This window comes from Heloderma suspectum, chromosome 6 (genome assembly GCF_057233095.1).
Source record: "Heloderma suspectum isolate Gila_16-S chromosome 6, 16-S_ref, whole genome shotgun sequence".
Lineage (NCBI taxonomy): Eukaryota > Metazoa > Chordata > Lepidosauria > Squamata > Helodermatidae > Heloderma > Heloderma suspectum.
In genome coordinates this window covers 84,841,387-84,863,419 of record NC_139463.1, presented here as the reverse complement: position 1 = coordinate 84,863,419, position 22,033 = coordinate 84,841,387, and the positions used below count along the sequence as shown (strand labels likewise).

Genomic DNA, 22,033 nt, shown 5'->3' with positions numbered 1-22,033 from the left:
CACCTTGGATAGTGGCCAATATGATCTGTAACGTTTCTTCCATTAACAACTAAACTTTTCAGCTATATAATATTACTTTTTCAGAAAAAAGTAATATTATATAAACTATTCAAACTATAATCAATAAGAAAAAATGAAGATATATTTGTACATAATCACATTAGTTTGGATACCTTTGGCAATAGTTTGGAAACCTAGTTAAGTTGCTTACGATGTACATGAGAAAATACACACTGCCAAAATGGATTTCCTTTCTTTCTACATTTTGGTACCATGGGGATAGTTTAACACAGCTAAGGAGAGAGATCCTGGGAGCAGGAGAAACATGTCAAATATGTGTATTTAAGCTCTGCCAGCAAAGACTGCCAACTAGGTAAATACGATCTCATAATGTAATAACTATTTTGTCAAATAGAACTGTAAAAAGTAATATCTGAAGGGCTGTCACAAAGAAAATGGAGCTGTCTGGTTCTCTGGTGCTCCAGAGGGCAGAACTAGAATGAATGTGTACAAATAGTAGGGAAGCAGGCTTTGGCGAACATGAGGAGAAACGTCCTAACAGTAAGAGCTGCCCAACAGTGGAACAACATGCCTCAGGATATTGTGGGCTTTACTTTGCTAAAGGTATTTAAGCAAAGGATGAATGAGATCCTGGATTAAGCCCAAAGTTTGATGAGATGACCTCCAAGTTACATTCCAGCTCTGTGGTTCTGTGCTTGTAAATGGGATTGTGAGGAGGGATGGCTTTTTTCAGTAATTAGGTTTTACATCCTTCTCTCATTTCTGCACTCCTCTTTAACCAAAAGTGTGCAAGTATATTATCAACCCACCCACCCCAACACACCTATCAGCAAATTTAAGGCAAGTTTATTTAAACAACCTGGATGACTATTTGGTTAATCAGCTTCCATAGAGCCACTTGGATCTCTTTATTCCTTATACTGTAAATGACTGGATTCATCACTGGTGGCACAGCACAGTAGATCACAGCAACTATTAGGTCAAGATCAGATGGGGACCTAGAGATTGGTTTTAGGTAGGCAAAGGAGCAGGTGTAGATAAATAAAGAGACTACAATCAGGTGAGGCAGGCAGGTAGAAAATGCTTTTTGCCTTCCTTTCACAGAGGGTATTTTCATTACTGTTCTGAAGATTTGCACATAAGAAATAGTTATGAATATAAAGCAGCTGAAGACTAAACATGCACTAAAAACAAGGACTGCAACTTCTATGAGGTACAGGTTAGAGCAGGAGAGCTTCAGTACCTGCGGGATCTCACAAAAGAACTGGTTGATAACGTTGGAGCAGAATGTGATTGCAAAGGTGCCAGCAACATGTATTGCTCCATAGAGAAGTCCACTGATCCATGCAGTGGCTGCCATTTGGATGCAGGCTCCCCTGCTCATGACTGTTGTATAGTGCAGTGGATCACAAATGGCAACATACCGGTCATAGGCCATGACTGTGAGGAGGGAGACGTCCATTGCCATAAAGAAAATGAGGAAGAACACTTGGGCAGCACATCCAAAGTAGGAAATTGACTTGGTGTTGCTCATTGATTTGGGGACAGTGACGGAGATGGTACCAAGGTCCACAACTGATAAATTTACAAGGAAGAAGTACATGGGGGTATGAAGGTGATGGTCAATGGATATGACAGTGATGATCAGGAAGTTCCCCATCAGGGCCACCAGATACACTGTGGGAAATACGATATAATGCAAAATCTGCAACTCTGGGGTGTCAGAGAACCCAAGAAGCTGGAATTCAGTCACAATGCTTCCATTAGACATCTCTTCCTCTGACAGTTGCTGGGGACATGTAGGAAACAAAATTATGAATACAACAGGTTAAGTGTAATCATTCTTGCTTGGTCCAAAAGTGGGAGAAACAAACTGACAGATTCCTCCATCCAGGCCTGGGGCTTTGGGTTTGGATCCTTGTGTATTCAGCCATGATAGTGCTGAATTAGGGCTCCTCCGCCACTTCCCCACGCCCCAATAGGCTCCTCATCTTTAACAATTATATGGCTGGCAGGTACAGTTTGATCTTCTCCATGCTCAGAATAGCTGTAGTTATTCTATGAGGCCAGTGCATGGGTGAGAATTTCTTGTCTGATCAGCTTTGTTAGAAGGGTTCAATCAATGTGCCTTGGTGCCACACTGTTGTTGTAATGTATTTATCCATGTAGTCCACCCAAATTGCATCATTGTGCTGAAAGCAGTGATGGTTGCCCCACTGAGAGGTGAATCACTGGCATGCTCATAAATACTCAATGTAACTGTACCACAAGGATGAGAATTTTTTACATAGTACCAGAATCAGGTGGGAGTCAACCATGTTAAAGCAGGACAGTCATGCTACTAGAGATGTATGAGAAATTTGTTTTAGTTTGTTTATGTTCAGGGTTTACCTAGTTCACAGCTTCTGGACTAAAGGTGGACACCATCTGCGGTCGAAGTCTGTAACTTCCTTAGTTTGCAATATGATTTATGGACCCCAAAAATGTGTTAGACAGCATGTGTACATTTGAAAAATGTGCATGAAACAACGCATACTTTTGAAAAATGTGCACAAATACTCTTTAATCAATGGGAGAAGAATGCACACATTTCAAAGATGCACATAACTGATGTGTACATTTGGAAATATATGTATGGAAATATGCAGGTTTTCATGTAAACAAAGAAAGAAAAAAGCTTGCAATCTGATCTGGACTCCAGTCAGAACAAGCTTCAGCCTTCAAGGTGGAATTTGGAGAACTTCAGAGAGCGCAGCTTTTGCTGATTCCTAGACACAGGTAGGCAACTTGAGGACAGTGGGCCACATCTGGCCCTTGGCTGCTCTCCAAATGACATGTGGAGCCCAATATTTTTCTTGGCTGCTCAGCTGTTAACTATCAGCTAGGTGTAGGTAGGGATCAAGGCAACTGTTTCCCCACTCTTATTAGTGGCAGGGACATGATGATTTTCATCAAGATCGGGGGGGGGGGTTAAACTTGTCCCCTGCCCCCCACCAGTGATCCCTGCAGGTGAGGGTATGTGGTTGTGAACAGAGTATGTGTGTGTTTTTCCTGTTCCTGGTGCCAGCTCCACCCTCCCATGCAACTTCTGAAGGGTTCTGCAGCTACAAAGGAGGCCATTCATCTCCCAAATGGTGGCCAACCCCTGCTTAAGGCTAACATGTTAATCAGCTCTTCACTTTGGAAAGGTCTGGAATGGTGCTGTGCAAGGTTGAAGAAGGCAGAGGGGCTGTATGAAATATATGGCTTCTGCTGCTGCAAACAAGAGAAGCATAGTCCACACAGTGTGATAATACTGACCTGCCACACTAGCGTCACCCAAACACATGCAGGATGCTAACATTTATCAAGATCATGTCTAACAGGAAAAACAGTAGGATGTCTCGGGGCTAGATGTGACAGCATTGGGAGAGTTCCTACCATGGAAAATAGTAGGCACAGAGAAGGGGGATTCCAATCAGGTCTGTGGCTGGGGAAAAGGCTTAAAGCTCCTCTTCCCCACGGCATGGTCCCAATATGCTTGCCTTGAGTTGGTTATCTTCTTTTTAACAAAACGAGCATGACAGGGCAATGCTACATCCAGTTTGTCCCCACACTCCCGGACCACATTCTGGTATGAATGCTCCTGTAAATGTGCTGTAAAGTGAAGGCAGCAAACATCAAGGAAAGCATTTTTTTTAACAGCTCATTAATTGTGATGACTTCCATGCTGGAGAGCAGGGATGGAAGAATCCATCACTTTAGCTTTCTCTCAGTTTCTGTTTTTTTTTTCAGTCTTAAATTTGGCTCATCATAAACATTGTGTTTTTTTTCCCAGTCTTAATTTCAGTTCATCCTAAACTTTGAGAATTCATTATTTTAAAGGTGACATGAATATTTACTTGTTTTTGTGTACATTTCTCCTAAAGAATGCATTTGCATACAAAATGTTGCCTAATATACACATTGCTTGAAATGACGGTCCTAAAATAATGCATTTTGAGCACTATTTTAATTATTATACACATTTTTGTATGCAGTTTTTGAGTGGATAAATCCATTGCAAACTTCAGGGAAGTGCACATTTCTGAGCATAACTGAGTTTTGATTGGCATATTGGTTTGACAGTCTGAAATTAAGTAAGTTGGTATTAAAATATTAACTGAACAAATATCTCCTCCATCCATATTGGAGTCATGTTTTTGCCATCAGTTTCCATGATTCCTTGAGGGCAGCCTCTTCACATAACATAACATAACATAGAAAACCCATTACACATTTCTAGTGTAAATATATCAGTAGAGTGTTGGGAAGTGTGATACTACCACAGTGAAACATGGGACCCTGGGGAAAGTACAAAGTAGCCGGATCATATAGCAAAGCCAAGACACACAAACACACTGAGAGGAAAAGATTTGTAGGAGAGAAGGAAGGTAAACATATTCATCTACTGACTGACATGTCATCAGCATGCATGCATTGGAAAAGCAGGGGAGAAAGACAGGCAGCACGGCTATGAGATAGAATGACTGAAGCTGAAGAGAACTTACAATTTCAACTGAATTCTCTACAGAATTCATAGCCGTTCTTTCCTTCAACTATATCTCAGTTGTAGAACACTTATATTGTATTCAGAAGGTCCCAGGTTCAATGATTGGTATCTCCCATTAAATGGCCCAGGAATCAGGTGGTTTTAAATACCTTTCCTTGACAGTCTAGAGAAGCCATTGCAAATCAAAGTGGACAATGCTGCACTAAAGAGAGCAGTTTTCTAACTCCCTCTTCTTCTCTGATGCTGTCTTAATGTGGGAGTGCAATGCCTGGCTATACACGTACAGAGTTTAATTGCTTTTTGCCTTAATTTGATGCCTAGATACCTGGTCCCTAGAGTTTAGTTCAGTGCATCCAGGGGATAAGGTAGATTTTGCAAGCTGATATCAGGTTGCAGGCAGACACTGTGAGTGTGCTCTAGAAAGGGGGTTTCTGCAGTTTTCTCCATGGGACTAATTAAGTAACACATCTGAAACTTGGTTCCTGAGTACTTGGTTTAATTTAGGACTCTGCATTATGGTTTCTGTGCATGGCCCTCAATATAAATGTGCATCAGTCTATACAATCCCTTAGATTTGTACTTTCCACAGAGTACGCAGTCTTAGGGGGCTTCCAGATAAGGCTTTGATTCTGTAATCCTCCTGCTTCATTCACAGAATTTACAATGGGTCCAGATGACATCATCGTCTGCACATAACCCTCTCACGTTTTTCACTGCTTCTTCTATCTTCTTTTTCCTGGCCATAGAAAATCCATTAAAGATGAAAAGATGGAATAGCTGCACAATGTCTTTTGATCTGTAGCACTAAGAGCCATCCATCTCAAAGCAGGCCTAGGTTTTCCCAGTAGTAATGTATGGCTGTGAGAGCTGGACTATAAGGAAGGCTGAGCGCCGAAGAATTGATGCTTTCGAACTGTGGTGCTGGAGAAGACTCTTACGAGTTCCCTGGACTGCAAGGAGGTCAAATCAGTCCATCCTAAAGGAAATCAACCCTGAGTGCTCATTGGAAGGACAGATACTGAAGCTGAAGCTCCAATATTTTGGCCACCTAATGCGAAGAGAAAACTCCCTGGAAAAGACCCTGATGCTGGGAAAGACTGAAGGCAAAAGGAGAAGGGAACAGCAGAGGATGAGATGGCTAGATAGCATCACCGATGCAATGAATATGAACTTGAGCACACTCTGAGAGAGAGCGGAGGACAGGAAGGCCTGGCGTGCTATGGTCCATGGGGTCACGAAGAGTCGGACACGACTTAATGGCCGAACAACAACAACAACATCCCAATTTCTAGAAAAAATCGAGATGTCTTTCTCATAGGGCTGATAAAAAATGACCACCACCCCTATTCACTTTCACATTTGCAGGTGGTGAATAGACTGGGCATTTTGTTGATTTGGAGGAGGTCTTCAAAACCTTTGGGGGCTTACCACTGTTAGCACAGTTTCTAGTTTTTTTCTTTTTTACTGTATAGTATCTCCGTCAGTTGTGGTGGTGGAGCTCCTCTCATAGGCTTGTGGCTACTATTCCCACCCCCAGGCCACAACCAGAATACCCTGCAAAACTAATATAGCTTAAAAGTGTGTATAATTAAAGGAAGAAAGATGACTTTCCCCCACATTTTGCATAATCCAATAATTAAGTTTAATGCAATGATGTCTTCCTTTACTGTCATTACTTACAACACAAATTCCAGACATGCAAATAAGGTCAGTAGTGGATTACACTATTATTAGTGCCACACTGGAATTCATTTTAGAAATGAGTTTAATTAAACTAGAATTCAAGAGAAGTGGACCATAGCACAGCAAGCCAATACATGTAAATGAGCAGAATGAGGTAAAGCTCCATCTATCTTGACCACCTTGTTGTCAAATCTGTCATTGTCCCTCTACTTAAAAAGTTTGGTTTTTGTTTTGTTTGTTTTTTGGGCAGGCCAAAACCAATGACTTCAAAAATTCCTTGCAAACAATTTTTACCAACCCAGATTCCTATGCCCATATTGAAAAGCAGGGAAACTTCACCATGAACTTTATTTATAAAAGTTACATGCTCTAAAATATCACAGATCCTTTGTGAAAAACAATTCAAGAAAGGAGAACGGGGGTACCCAACTGGATCATGCTTGATGATGTGTGAATCAGCTCAACTCAAGCTTGTCTAAGTTCTCCAGATTCCACTTTGAGGCTCATTCCAGCTCACATCATCTTCAGATTGCAACCTTTGATTTGTGTTTTAACACAAAAATGTGTCAGTGTTTCCGTGTGTATTTTTCAAAATGTATGCCAGTTGAATACATTTTTAAATGTATGCATTCTTCTTTAAGTGTTTGTGCACATTTTTCAAAAGTACATTTTTCCCATGCATATTTTTCATATGTTATGCATTTGCATTTTTCTTTTGTTCCATGAATCACTGAGAAGCAGACAGTAATATTGGTGGAATCACACAACAATGTTGTTTCCAGTTGCCTGGACAGATTGTGTATGACATAAAGGAGATAGGAAGCTTCTGGCTTCTACCAGGTTGCAAAAGGTTTCACCCCTATTGCTGTGCTCCAGGCCACAAGTACCCAGTGATAATGAGGTCTAGACCAATGCACTAGGTGGCAATAGCTGCCCCCATCCCCCAAGGTGCATGGTGTATGACAGAACCAGCAGTTCTACACAGATATCAGCATCTTAAATTTTGCCCATGAGCATTTAAGACTGCATATTAAGATTATCCCACTGAAGCAGCCATCTTTCCCTTCCCCCAGGAATGTCCCTGGGAATGAGACTCACATAGCTTTATTCCCATGGGGCACTCTAGGCCTCATTTACAAAGTGCTTGAACTTATGGTTTAGCTTGGTTTTACGTCGTAGAAGGAAGAGAAGAAGAAGAGAAAAGGAAAGCCCATGCATGAATAGTAAGTCCCACACATTTGAAAGTGCTGCAATTTTCACAGTCCCCCATGGAAGTTGCCTATATCCCTTCTCCAACTTCACAGGGGGATAAGTGGTCCCACAAAGGTGTGTGTGTGTGCATGTAAGATTGAGAGACAGAGAGAGAGAAAGAGAGAGAGAGAGAGAGAGAGAGAGAGAGAGAGAGAGAAACTTCTGTTCACCCCTAGTAAATACCACTATATTGTTATTTTTTGGCCCTGGCTCACTTCCAAACCCATAAGCATTCAAATGAGAAAGAATGATTGAAGACACTTTTTTATATATATATTGAAATCTAACATTTAATCATGTGGCTTAAAAAATGATTCTTAAAAGAATTGCTGCTCCTGGATTGTTTTAAAGTATGTTTCTGTTGTGTTGCATTTTTGGACTGCTGTAAGCTGCTCTTGATGCTCTATGAGCAGAATAGTGGAATTCTTCTTCTTCTTCTTCTTCTTCTTCTTCTTCTTCTTCTTCTTCTTCTTCTTCTTCTTCTCCTCCTCCTCGTCCTCGTCCTCCTCCATCAAAATGAACTCTTTCCTTGACCATCTCCATCACTGTATTGATTACAACTGACTTCTAACTGTTCACTTCTAAGCTTATGTTCCTCAGGATCATACGATAAGCCATTCTGTTCACCAAATCTCATCAATGACTGTGCAAAACCTTTACCCTATGAGAAATCCATGATTTTCCTTTCAGACAGAAGGATTTATGACAGGGACATGGGTTTTTTCTTGGTCTACACCTGAGATCCCCATAAACTCTAACGTAAAATTTGCTATATGGGGTTTCAGGAATCTTGCTCATCATCCTTCCATACCCATCATGCTGAGGCAGACCATTATTCTCATTATTGCTTTCTCTCTCTTTCTCTCTTACATACACACACACACACACACACACACAGACGTACAATGTGAGGAAGAAAAAGTGAAGAAAAGGCTAGGCTGGAGAGTGAGGGGTTGTTTTGTTGCCTTTTCTACCTGGAAACACTTTAGAATCCTCTTTCCAAGGATGCTGTTCTTCCCTGTCCCTCAAATGAATTTAGGCTAATGTGGAAGGGGCACTTCTCCTATTCCAGTAGGTCCCAATTCACAACTTCATAGGTGATGCTTTTCAGAACTCTGTCAGCCAATAAGCCCTTCCTCACAATGTCTTTCTCTCAGTCTTCAAGGAAGATCTGACCATGCTTGCCTCTTATGGCAGAAACCAGCTTCCCTTAGCTCCCCCCACTGCACTCACCCTAAGGGCTTACTACTGAATCACTGGTTACAGGAAAGGAAAATAGCACTGGGCATGAAAAGAGAAGTGGACTATGGGGATAGAACAGCCTGCAAATATGCCTCCTCAGGTTTTCTCTGAAATTTACATCACCACTGCAGAATAATATCATTGCAGGCATTTCAAATACTTACACTAGGATCACATGTTCCCTACATCACATGTGTGGGAGTCCTCTCTGGGAGTTCTGTCCTTGCTTGTTCGGAATAAACAACAAAAACAGCAGATAGTTGCTTCCCTCCACAAGTACTGTGGACAATCATTCAGTGGTGGATATAGGGATGTCCATTGCTGGGAAATCTGGCCTGTTCTGGGCTCATTGGAGGTTCACAACACACCGAACTGGGCTCACATTTGTGGATCAAGCTGTGGGTTCTTCCCAAACATTTTAAGTTTTTTTACATTTGCTAAAGTGAGACTTGTGCAAATTGCAGGCGTAATTTGCACAAAATACACAATTTGCACAATTTGCGGCTGAAATAGAGGCCACAATTTGTGCAAATGTCTGTTTGTTGAAAACATGCACACACACCACCCAACAACAACAAAAACAAAACAGAAAATCTGTTCGTTGACCTGACTTGCTGCATACCGAGTTGGGCCAGCTAGCAGAATTTGAGCCAAAATCTGGGGCACTGAGCTGATGAAAGCACATCAAGCCCCACCTCCACCATATTCCTTCAGCATCCCTAGCTGGAGGTGTTTAAAAGACTGGTAACTGATTCCCCCATTCTCAAAAAAGAGAAAGGATCAGGTGCCATTAAGTTCAAGGCTGACCTGCACCATCCATCCTCCAAACAGCAGTAGCTATATTTTGGAAGCTGGAGTTATTTTATTGCTGAAGCAGCCATTCACCTTTCCAGACAGAGGTCATCAGTGTCTGCTCAAGCAAAGGATTAATACTTCAAACAGATAAATGTACCTGTACTTTGATATGGGTTGGTATAGGACAACAGTGCCTGTGATGGCTTCCTCTCCTTTCTGACAGTGGATACAAAGCAAAGCCTGTGTAAGCAAGTCCAAGAAGAGTCTCTTGGACTTCTGACCTGTTCTAATGTTCATGGAAGGAAGCCCCTCACCTCCTCAGAATTTCAGCTAGGGAAAGAAGGAGTCCCATCCATGTCTTTGAAGAATTGTGTGTCCCTAACTACTGGCTTCTACTTATTTCTCTTTAAAAGATCCTTGCTGTTCAGCCCAGGCCTCAGGACAATTATATAACATTTTGGGGAAAAGATACAGCCCAATAAACCAGCATTGGAGGACAAGATGGAGAAGATCTCCACAACCACCATGTATTTCCCCTTGGTGCTCAGGTAAGTTGGAACAAAGGAGATCCACACACTGCAAAATACCAACATGCTGAAAGTGATGAACTGGGCTTCGTTAAAGATGTCAGGCAACTTCCTAGCAAAGAAAGCCACGACAAAGCTGACTACAGCCAAAAATCCCATGTAGCCCAGAACACAGTAAAACAGGGGGACAGAGCCTTCATTACATTCTACCACAATTTCTTCAGTCAAAGATTGCATGTCCAAGTCTGGGAATGGAGGGGCAGTACAGAGCCACACAGTACAAATAGCTGCTTGAATAAGAGAACAGGAGAAAACGATAAAAGCTGCCAGTCTTTTCCCCACCCAATTCCTTATTCTGGATCCTGGCTTCGTGGCCATGAATGCCAGAACCACCGTAATGGTCTTGGCCAACACAGAAGAAATAGACACTGAGAAGATGATGCCAAAAGCCATTTGCCGCAGGAGGCAGGTGACTGGCTGAGGGTGGCCAATGAATAGCAAGGAGCAGAGGAAGCCGAGCAGGAGGGAGATCAGCAGAGTGTAGGTGAGACCACAATTGTTGGCTTTGACGATGGGAGTGTTTTGGTACTTAATGAATATCCCTAGCACCAAAGCTGTGATCACGGAAAATGAAAAAGCCATAAACGCTAAACCGATGCTCAAGCTTTCATCATAAGGCAGGAAATTTAAAACCTTGGGAAGGCATCCGTCTTGGTTGCTGTTTGGATAGTGATCTTCTGGGCACTCGATACAGTTGTCCATATCTTTAAAAAGCAGAAATAATGACACCTCAGTGTCTCAAAGAAGTGCGTGTTTATACTCGGTTTTCTGCCTTGCCCTCTCAGGAATTCCAGAAAAGCAAGGTTCCTGGTTCCACAGGAATAGCCTTCTGCCTTTGCCTCATATAAAAGATGTGTGCAGTGATCACAGGATTTGACTCAGACCCAGCTTGAGGATTTCAGAAAATACTTCTATATATACCTTCATATTTTGATTTTATTAAATGGAACTGCTGATAACTTTATTTCTTGGCAGAACTGAATGCAATTTACAGGGATGGTTGCCACTTCTGAGGGTATTAAGCCTGCCAATTGGCAGATGAATAGGTCCAGGGAATTTGGGCAAGAGAAGCCTTTATATTTTGAAAATTATTACAATAATTTAGGATGGTTAAAACAAAAAGGATTTTGAAGAGCTCCAGAAGGATCTGTGACTGTCTAAACTGGGAGAATGGGCATCTAAATGGCAAATGTGGTTCAATGTAAGCAAGTGTAAAGTGATGCATGTTGGGGCAACCCCCCCCCCCCAACTTCAAGTATAACCTGATGGGATCTGAGCTAGTGGTAGGGATGGCGGAGAAATCCACCACGGACTCCAGTGAGGCTGGATTCTTTAGAATCTGGCCCCCCATAGTCCACGGCAGAATGGACGGCTCCCCACCACCACCCTGCGAAGGCTGGTCGGGACGGACCCTACCTGGCGCCAGCCTGTCCGGGTCTGTTGTAATCGTTCCGCAGCCGGGCTGTGGACGCAAATGGCATCTGGTGTAGCAGATGCCATTTACATACCTACTAGGGATGTACGAAAGTCATTTACCTTTTCGAAGGGTGACATTCGCGGTGGGGGGGAGGCGCTCCATCCCTCCCCCCCAAATTCTCTCCGGCCGGCTCCACTCTGTGGAGGTTTGAGTCCCTGTATTTTGCCGTGATAGGCTACGTAAATATTTACGTAGCCTATCACAGAAAACAAACAAACAGTGAACGCAAATGGCGGCGGCTACAGCGGCCGCCATTTGCGTTCCCTTTTTTTTTTTTTGCTGTGATAGGTTACGTAAATATTTAGGTAGCCTATTACGGCAAAAAAAAAAAAAGGAACGCAAATGGCGGCCACTATGCCATTTGCGTTCTTTTTTTCTTTTTTTTGCCGTAATAGCCTACGTAAATATTTATGTAGGCTATCATGGCAAAAACAAAAGGGAATGCAAATGGTGGCCGCCGTAGCCGCCGCCATTTGCGTTCCCTTTTTTTTTTGCCATGATAGGCTACGTAAATACTTATGCAGCCTATCATGGCTTCTGCAGGGATGAAAATGGCGGATTGCAGCATGGATGGCAGCAGGTAGGTGCTCCATTCCAGGTCCATTTCATGGGGTGGGGGGGCGGGGGGCTTTGTTCCGCCATGGATTTTGGGGGACTGAATGCACTGGCATTTGTCCTCACCGAGATCTGTGGCAGAATTCTCTGACATCCCTAGTACCTACTCTTGGCCATGATAGGCTACGTAAATATTTACGTAGCCTATCATGGCCAAGGGCAGGGATGCAAATGGCGTCCGCTATGCCGGATGCCATTTGCGTGGCAGTGGCCGGAAGTCTGGCTGCGGATGGGCCTGGCCAGTGGCTCCGCGGACTTGTCGCAGAGTGGAGCTGGCCGGGGAGGATTCTGGGGGGAGGGACGGATCGCCTCCCCACCCACGGACCCCTTCAGCGGATGGGTAAGTAGGTTTCGTACACCTCTAGTTAGCGGTGACTAACTAGGAAAGAGATCTTGGGGTTGTGGTGGACAGCTCAATGAAGATGTCAACCCAATGTGCAGCTGTTGTGAAAAAGGCAAACTCCATGTTAATTAGAAAAGGAATTGAGAATAAAACTGCCAATATCATAGTGCCTCTGTACAAATCTATGGTGCAACCATACTTGGAATACTGTGTTCAGTTCAGGTCACCACACCTAAAATAAGAGATAGTATGGAGCTGGAAAAAGTGCTGGAAAGGACAATTAAATGATCAAGGGACTGGAGCATCTCCCCTATGAGAGAAGGTTACAACCGCTGGGATTGTTTAGCTTGGACAAAAGGAGGGTAAGGGGAGACATGATAGAGGTCTACAAAATTATTCATGGTGTAGAGAATGTGGCAGGGAAACATTTTCCTCCCCCTTTCAAAATACTAGAACCCAGGGTCATCCTATGAATCTGATTGGTGGGAGAGTCAGGACAAATTAAAGGAAGTACTTCTTTACACAGCACATAGTTAAACTATGGAATTCACTACCACTGGATGTAGTGATAGCCACCAATTTGGATGGCTTTAAAAGGGGGTTGGACTAATTCCTGGAGGAAAAGGCTATCAATGGCTACTAGTCTTGATGGCTATGTGCTACCTCCAGTACCAGAGGCAGTGAGCCTACGTACACCAGTTGCTGGGCAACATTGGTAGGAGGGTGCTGTTGCACTCATGCCCTGCTTGTTGGTTTGTGGTCAACAGCTGGTTGGCCCCTGTGTGAACAGAATGCTGGACTAGATGGACCCTTGGTCTGATCCAGCAGGGCTCTTCTTATGCTTCTATGAAGGTATTATTTATTAATACTGCCTTGCAGGGCCAAAACAGATAGTTTACAACATATGATCATCATAAAACAGGTTACACATCAAGGACAACTTTCACAATGATAACCACCTAAAAGCAATTTATTTGAAAATCGTCAATAAAATAGTGGTAATGGTTAAACTTAAGAGCATAGACTAGCATCACCATTAATTAAAAGCGGATATCAACAGCCAGGTCTTTAGAGCCTGTCCAAAACCAGTTAACAAGGGAGCAAAATGAAATTCCTGTGGTAGGAAGTTTCACAGTGATGGGGCTACCACTGAGAAGGCCCTGTCTCTTGTGCCTGCAGCTTGTACCAGTTCACATCCCTGGCATCTCCAGCTAAAAAGGATCAGGTCACTGTTGATGTGGACAATCTCTTTGGAAGATGCTAGAGAACCACTTTAAGTCAGAGTACAAAATACTGGGCTAGAAAGACAAATATTTTGATCATAGTTTAAGTCAACTCCCTATGGCAATAAAATGGGTGGAACCTTAAATGCTGCTTTGCAAGCTTTACACTCCTTTAAAGAAGAATAAATGTGTAATCAATCAATACTATTTGCTCCAGAGCAAGCCCATATCTGAATGAAAACAAATGACCTGTGTCATGATTTAGATGGTTTTGGAAGGGATGATGCAATCTGAACCAAACCTACTTTATATGTTCTTAATGTATTAAATATGACAAGGTGTTGTATTACTTACCCTTTTTGTTAGTAATCTTCCCTTCTGGACACAAGTCACAATCATAGCAGCAGAATGGTTTCCCATCTTTTTTTTTCCTAACAGAACCTGGATGGCAGTTATCATTACATACTGAAGTGGGTGGCATCTATTCATAAACAGAAGGAAGGAAACATGTAGTCTATGGTTAGTAAATGCTCTTCTAGTTACATATTTTACCTATTTTAAAATTATTTTTTGTGTGAAATTCCCACAAATCAATAAAACAAAAGGAGGAAAAGAAAAAATATATAGCTACATACAGTTGAATATACCAATTTCAATGCATGCCTATAAAATGTGTAATTATATAGAAAGACAGAAAGACTAACAACAGAGTATTCAAAAATATATTTAAGATAAATATAGGAAGACTAACAACAGAATATTAAAATATATTTTAAGCTAAATGTTTTGGCTTCTGCCCTCATCACACTGTTAAATGGATACCAGGAGTGGCAGTTTGGAATGCCTGGAGATGAACGTTCCTTAGGAGAAAAAACAAAACAGAGGAATGACTGGTATACTGCTTATGAATTGTCTTCCAGATTAAGACCATTTGGACTAAGAGTCTATAGATCCAGAAATGTTCCCTTTTGTCAAGCATGTCATTGTCTTTTGTTTGTTCTGTTGGAAGGATCTTTAAATCTGAGAGACTATGTGAAGGTGAGATGAAATGTCTTGCAAGTTGCAACAGGCTGCTCCACTTTTTGGTAGGAATCACAGATTGTGGTTACGGAATCTTGTTCTTAGGTCTGCTGTAGTTTTCCTAGGGATGGCGCAAGCATCCAGTTGGGGACTGAAGCCTGGTGAGAAGTTGCCGGTTCAGCCCCCCTGATGCCAGTTCATGGACCTGAGCTCTTGCCCAATTCACAGCATGCTGAGTTGGGCAAGAGCTCAGGCACCCACTACCTCAGCAAGGAGAGGGGAAGAAGGCAGTACCTCTCCTCCTTCCCTCATTCCTGCTACAGCATCAGTGGCCGGGACAGGCTGGTCATTTTCCATAAGTTTTCCTGACCTTACAGAAAATGACCAGCTTGTCCCTTGCTGCTGCCACTGTAGCAGGTGGGGGCAGAAGGTGGAGGGAAGAAGGAGGCACCTATCCTCTTCTCCCCCCCCCACTGGAGGCCAGGGCAAGAGGCTGGGGGCTGGCCACTGAGGCCCTTTTCCCCCTCATCGGCCCTTGAAAGCTGACACGAGGAAGAGGGATGGCTCACACAGCTCGTGGGCGGGGGGGGATGCGGTGAGCAGGGAAACTCATGGAGCAGGTCCAGGCTGCACGAGCTGCAGGGGGCAGTTTGTCAAGCTCCCCCCTCCCCGGAAGGAGATGGGTTCATCCATCTCTAAGTTTTCCCTACATATTGCATGTGATATATATATATCTGTTGGTGTAAAGTGGCACAACAGCAAAGCAAAAAGGAAGCCCTGGATCCACTGTGGATGCAGTCAGTCTTAAGGTAAAATGTACATGGAAGATACAAAGACTAACAACAGAGTATTAAATATATATATATATTTTACACTCATACCTTGGCCTCTCCTAAGGAAATTTCATCTCCAGCCATTCCAAACTGCCACTCCTGATATCCAGTTAATAGCACAGCTGCTGATGAGGGCGGAAGCCAAAACGTTTAGCTTAAACCATTGTTTGAGTACTCTGTTGTTAGTCTTTCTATCTTTCTTATATATTTGTATGTCCTGTGAAATGACAAGTAGTCCTGTAAGTAATTGCCATAATATTCAATCCACCCATGCATCTTTTAAAAGCCAAAGGCACATAACATATTTTATTTATTTATTTATTTATTATTACATCTCTGTACCACCCAATTGCCAATGCTTCTCATGTGGGCAAGATTATTCCAGGAAGGAAAGAACAAAAAATGTACAGACTCTCATTATCAAAAGTCTGGTATAATTTGATTTCACTTGGGTAGAACACGATAACTGTAAGGAGGACAGAACCTCCAAATACAATGTTAATATAAATCAGTAGTTAATAAAAACATTTATTCAAGAGTAATAGATAACATGAGGATCTTTGCTTTTTAAGGAGATCACCCTATCTGGCAAAAATAGTTTGTCTACAACTGATATTGGAACATTCAAATATTGAAATTTGTGTCCCTCAAACTAATAATCAGGCCCTACCTGATTAAACACTTTGTGCCATGTGATAATCTTCTCATTAATGGTGAACATTTTGGCTTGGAAGGCCCATGGATCCATCTTCCCAACTTTCACCCTTGAGAAAGTTTTGTTTGGGAAAGTAACCCAGTTTATAATATCAAATCCACTTTCCAATTCACCTTTCTCATTCAAAGACAACTGGTTGCCAGCAGTGTTGTTAAATGAAATTCTCCTCAAAAAAGGATGAAGCTACAATCGAAGAGGTAAAGGCAGCCTTCACAAAATTATGGAAGAGACAACAGCATGTGTGTATGACTTTGTGCATGTGTATCCATCCTTCACTCAAAGGTTTGTGCATTATTTTATATAAAATATTGATTTCCTAGCTTTCCATCCACCAGGATGGAAGAAAGTGTGACACGGGCTGAGAGGACTACCACCCAGCTGTGCAGTAAAGACAAGGAGGAAAAAAAATCCAGAAATGCTGGGGTTTGGATTATCTAGAAGCAGAACGATCAACCCTCTCTGGAATGTAGACGGAGTCTCAAAAGGAGGATGTTGGAATAAATACATATTTCTCTAAGAATGTGCCAGGGATGTTAAAGCAAGGATGAGTTATAAACTATTCTTATCTAAAACCACAACCTCTGGGCATTCAACAAAAGTACAGTATTGAAGGGAAAAACATTGTGTCACTGTAAAAAGAGGTTTGGATGGGGGACTTTCATAAGCTCAACAAATGAATGATAAAAAGTTCTAAAAACACATTTAAATAATACTCTATTTGTTGTTTCAACTGTCATGGTCATATCAACCACGACTACATAAACCAAAAATACATAAATACAAATATACATACTCAAACACTATGATAAAAAGGATTAAAACAGTAAAAAGGACGCTAACAAAACTTTAAAAGATACCTATGGATATAAAATTTAAATAATAAAACAAATAAATAATGAGATGCTTTTCTAAACACCTTTTTCTTAAACTAAAGGAAGGACTTGTGACACCAGGAAAAAATATGCTGACGTTGACTCTGCAAGTCCACCCTTCCTCTTAGTTTCAATATGGCCTTGAAATAGTGTCCAAGAATTATCAAGAATAAAGTTCCTCATTAAAATCTGCCCTTGTGAAAGAATGGCTACTGGGAACGATCAAAAACAATCCTGGAGCACTATTACATTTTTCTCATACCCTGGGAACATTTCATCGTTGTTGTTCGATGGAGATTATTAGATTAAGAAAGCTGCATAATCCATTTAGTTTGTAACTGCTTCCACACAACTCTTCCGAGGCAGAGGGAATTCATCCTTCCAGGCTGGGTAAGAAACTTATTGTAAGACATTAGACTACGTAACAGTGCTCTAACTAATGGATTTTTCTAAGATTATATTTCTTCCATGTCTTCATGTATTTTAGATTCTGTATTTATTTTGTATCTGCTATTTTTCTAAACAAAGAATAGTTGATTATAACCTAACTACATGTGTTCAGCCTTCTCCTATTTATTGTGTATCACTAATTTATTTAGTGCATATCCTACACCTCCTCTCTATGGAGATATCATATCACCACACCTGTGTAGCTAAGGTGAAACAAAGGTGGATTAGTCCCTAGCCCAGCCATCAGGAAGAAGGAAATAGTGAGACAATCACGGGTGGCTTAATAGCCCTATAAAAACGATCGATGAAACAGTTAATCAAAAATAAAGAGCTCAAGCAAAGATATGCATTTAAAATGTCAGCAGCAATAAGACTTATGAAAGGCAATAAATATGTATTAGTAATCCCAAACCCCTTGAGAAACAACAGCATCTTAAATTTTCATCTGAACCACAGAAGTGAAGAAGGATCCTCTCCCCACTCAGGAACAAAGATTTTCACTGTCTAGGTGTCACCACCGGGAAGTCCCTGCCTCAGGAAGGCACTCATGGCACTTCAGATGGGGATAGGGCCATGGAGCAGCAAATGATGGGGTAGGAAATGGCAGAGCAAGTGGTGATGGGACACAGAGCAGGAGCTCCACTGATGATCTGAGTGAATAAGTAGGTTTATATGGGAGAAGTCAGTCTTCCAAGTATCCTGTATTTTCAGACTGCACAGACCTTTTAAGGTTATCGATTGTTAATTTTGATTTCATCATTGTTCTTATTTTTTATTATGTTCTATGGTTTTAAACTTTATTGTACACCACCTTGGGAGGGTTTATCCTAAAAAGGTGGCTTATCAATCTTTCAAATACATAAAAAAGTAAACAAATAAATAAAACCAGAATTGGGTCCAGAAACCAAGTGACCACCAAATAGGAAATTGAAATGTATGGGCATGAGTCTTTGATCCAATCATTTTGGATTATTAGAAGCTTCTGTCAGATTGGGAGATGCTCAGTGGTTTCTTCTTCTTCTTCTTCTTCTTCTTCTTCTTCTTCTTCTTCTTCTTCTTCTTCTTCTTCTTCAGGTTAGGTAGTCTTCTCTTTCTTTTCCCTTTCCTCTTTGGGAGGGGGCTAGGCCGTTCTGCAAGCTCCATCCACCTGTACTGGGTACTACTTAAAAAAAGGAGTTTGATCTCTCCTATAGGCGCATTCCAGAACAAATGGTGGTGGCATAGAATACATATGCTCCCTCAGTCTTCCATGTTTTATGCTATAGCTGGCAATCAGTTTTATTATTTATACTGATTTGTGTGTGATTTTCTTGCATCCATCACTTTATCCTAGCCTTCCCTGAGTGTTTGTGCTGCCCGGTTAGTTTGTTTAGTACTTAATGAGTTTTTAATTTTGGGTTTAAATATTTTAAACATTTTAAATGATGAGCTTTTCTATTTATTATGACTTATTTTAATTTTTGATTTTGTAAACTGCTTAGAGATATTGTTTAGGTATATTAAGTGGTATGTAAATTGATAAATAAAATAATTAAAATACAGACATAATTAGCTGATTAGGAGGGAATGCCGAGTTAGTGTTGAACATGCAAATAGAACATGCAGTCATGGCTGAAGCAAAGAAGGAGAATTTCTTCTTCTTCTGAGGGGAAATTTCAGGTGGAGAAAGAAACAGGGAGGGGGAAGAGGGAAGAGCAACTATGGGGTCCAAATACAGATTCTGATGTTACAAATTTATGGATTGCCAGGACCAGTAATTGCATGTGCAACAGATCCTAGTGATAGCATGGATACAGCAGAAAGAAACAGAATAAAGTTGGCCATCTAAATATGAGCAAAGATTTCTGCCATAATATGTTCCTGTTTTCTCAATTCCATGCATGGACTTCTGTAGCTGGAGGCGGGAGGGGGGGATGTAGCCGAGAAGGCAGAGCTAGAAGCATTCAGTGTTGTGTAATATGTGGTCATTTGTCACTCTGTTTGAACACAGTGGTCCTGTACATTTGCCTGTTCATGACAGTAGAACTGCTTTGGTTGTGAGGTAGTACCTGCCACGGTTGTGGATTTGGAAGTGCTGTCACCAGTCTGTGCTTGGTATTCAATGAGCGCATGGCATGTAAAGCATGTGCCACAACATAGACAGCATTGTATACACTGTAGCTTTGAGGAGTCATAGTCATTTCAAAAAAGGATCCAGGAAGGCTCTTCAGTGTTTCCTTCCCGGTGCAAGTTCCATCGTCCTCTCCAGCTGCATGGGCATCAGAAAATAAACAGTCAAAAGCCTGCTCCCAGAAGTCCCTGATAAAACTGTCTCCACTTAGGGAGTGAGGATTTAAGGTCTGAAGGAAATTCTGGAATTCTTGCACCTCATTGTCTTGTACTGCAAAGGACAAGGCTCCCCGGAAGACTTGTATCTCCCAATTCCTGTGAAACTGTAATGCTGGGAAGTCCCATTGGGCTGTCAAGATCCACACTCTGCTCAGAGTCTCTGGCCTATATTCAGCCTGTACTAGCAAATATTTCAAACCCAATATAGAGTGAGTTTCTGCATACACAACAAGGGCTTTGGCCTTGCTGTTGCTGAAAAGGTGGAGCTCATTCTCTGCCTTTAAGTATGCCTCGTGCAACTCAGAGAAATCCGTCAGAGAAGGCATTCTGTCAGTGAAAGCTGGACAGATGCCATTCCGGGAAAGCATGGGCATCAAAGTCTGCACAAAATTTTCTCCTTTGTCATCATCTAATGTGATAATCCCAATCCAAGTCCACTGGAAATGTTTAAGTAGTTGGACAATCCCAAAGTACTGATACTCTTCATTGGGAACCACTCGGTACATGAAAGGAAATTGTGTTTTAGCACTCAGCATAGGACCAAATAAATAATAAGAGACCTAAGCAAAAAATAAATGGTAAGGTAGGTAAAAAGATTGGTTCCATGGTGGACTTCGTACAAATAAGGAAATACGTGTTCCTAGTGTTCCTAATAGGTTGATATTCTGGTGACAGAACAGTGTCCTCCAGCACATCTGAGGAGAGTAGGCTACTGCAAAGGGTGCAGGCCAGGCTGTGTGGTACATATAGATCTGTCCTTCAACATCTTGCCACTGCACACCACCTCGATCAGCTGATGCCTGAGGCAGCCACCTCACTTTGTCTAACGATAGGGCTGGCTCTGATTGCACCTATTAAGCATGTTTTCTGGGCCAGCTGTTAGTTCAGATGCTCTCTGTGTGACAGATAAGCTGGCTTTTGATGGTGCCAAAAAGTTAACTGTAAGCAGTTATTTTTTAAAAAGTGCTTTATTGAAAAAGTGTTTTTTCTTCACAATAAGACCTCTCTATTGTCATCACATTCCCACCTTCTCCTTCTTTCCTCCATGAGTCACACATGATCACACCAGTCCGGACAATACAGGGAAGAAGAGCAGATAGAGTTATGAAAGCCACGTGCCTCACAGGCATAACCTACCTGTGGAATTTTATAGATGCCTAAGATGGTGGCCATGTAGAATGAGGTTTCAGAGTTAAGTCCTCCAGTGATAGCTACCAGATGCTTCTGTGTGTCACATTTGTAGTTGGGGACAATCTTTTTCAGGCTAAAAAGAAGGTTCAAGGTGGTCTGATAAGTCATCTTTACATTGAAGTAGCTGTCATAGATATGGAATCCCAGTGTAACATTGGGTAAGATCCTAGGATTCTCATTGATCTCCTTCACTGCAAACACGAAAGCCAGGACATGCTGGTAGTTCTTCATCACTACACTGAAATGACAGTATGGTTAAAAGTATGGTTTAGAATAAGAGTGTGGTTCAGAATACTTTAAACCTCTCAAACTACTAGTCATGTCCTCACTGTTCTGACAGAAGCTGCTGCTTTGGGACATGGTATTCTGTGCATTTTAACAACTACATATATCTAGGATCAGTGCATAGATAGCTTCCAAACCATATGGAAATAAGCAGCAAAAATAGATGGGATGGTTTTAATACTTTGAAGACTGTAAGCTGCTTTGGCTCTATGATGAAGGAAGCATACCAGCTATTTACTTATGAAACAGAGAGAGGTACTGGTTGCCACTGGTCATAAGCTTTCTATGGCACTCATATTTCTGGAATGCTCCCTACAATAAATAGAAATATTGTTATGTATCTCATCACAACACAAGACCCCAATTGCATACAAACTGCTTTCATCTCAGACATGTATACAAGGACACATAATACATAAAACATCTTATGTGTGGAAAACACATAACAGTATACTCAACAAAACCCCCATCTGAGCAATATTGGTACACTATCAAGTTCATACGAACTTGTGTTGTGGTGGGTGGGATACATACCTAGAAGACCCACTTTTTGTTTAGTTTGATATATTAT

General features: G+C 41.7%; 2 protein-coding genes across 2 annotated transcripts; both read right to left on the bottom strand.

Annotated features, from left to right (window-relative positions):
- Positions 1-871: 871 nt before the first annotated feature.
- Positions 872-1,792, bottom strand: OR14A16 (olfactory receptor family 14 subfamily A member 16). The gene has a single exon (XM_084807594.1). It carries the CDS (start codon positions 1,790-1,792, stop codon positions 872-874), a length of 921 nt encoding a protein of 306 aa, XP_084663720.1.
- An 8,123-nt stretch (positions 1,793-9,915) lies between these two features.
- LOC146341647 (vomeronasal type-2 receptor 26-like) lies at positions 9,916-21,408 on the bottom strand. The gene is made up of 5 exons (XM_084807592.1): positions 21,124-21,408; positions 19,707-20,546; positions 16,292-16,519; positions 14,123-14,249; positions 9,916-10,814 (listed from the first exon to the last, which is right to left on the bottom strand). The coding sequence occupies exons 1-5, from the start codon at positions 21,406-21,408 to the stop codon at positions 9,916-9,918; spliced, it is 2,379 nt and encodes a 792-aa protein (XP_084663718.1).
- Positions 21,409-22,033: the final 625 nt, after the last annotated feature.

Coding starts and splice junctions, on each gene's coding strand:
- LOC146341647 (XM_084807592.1), bottom strand. CDS start 21,408: ATGAAGAACTACCAGCATGTCCTGGCTTTCGTGTTTGCAGTGAAGGAG. Junction 16,520..19,706: donor CAAATCCACAACCGTGGCAG/GTACTACCTCAC, acceptor CTTCGATTGTAG/CTTCATCCTTTTTTGAGGAG. Junction 10,815..14,122: donor GAAGATTACTAACAAAAAGG/GTAAGTAATACA, acceptor TGCTTTTTAAAG/ATATGGACAACTGTATCGAG.
- OR14A16 (XM_084807594.1), bottom strand. CDS start 1,792: ATGTCTAATGGAAGCATTGTGACTGAATTCCAGCTTCTTGGGTTCTCT.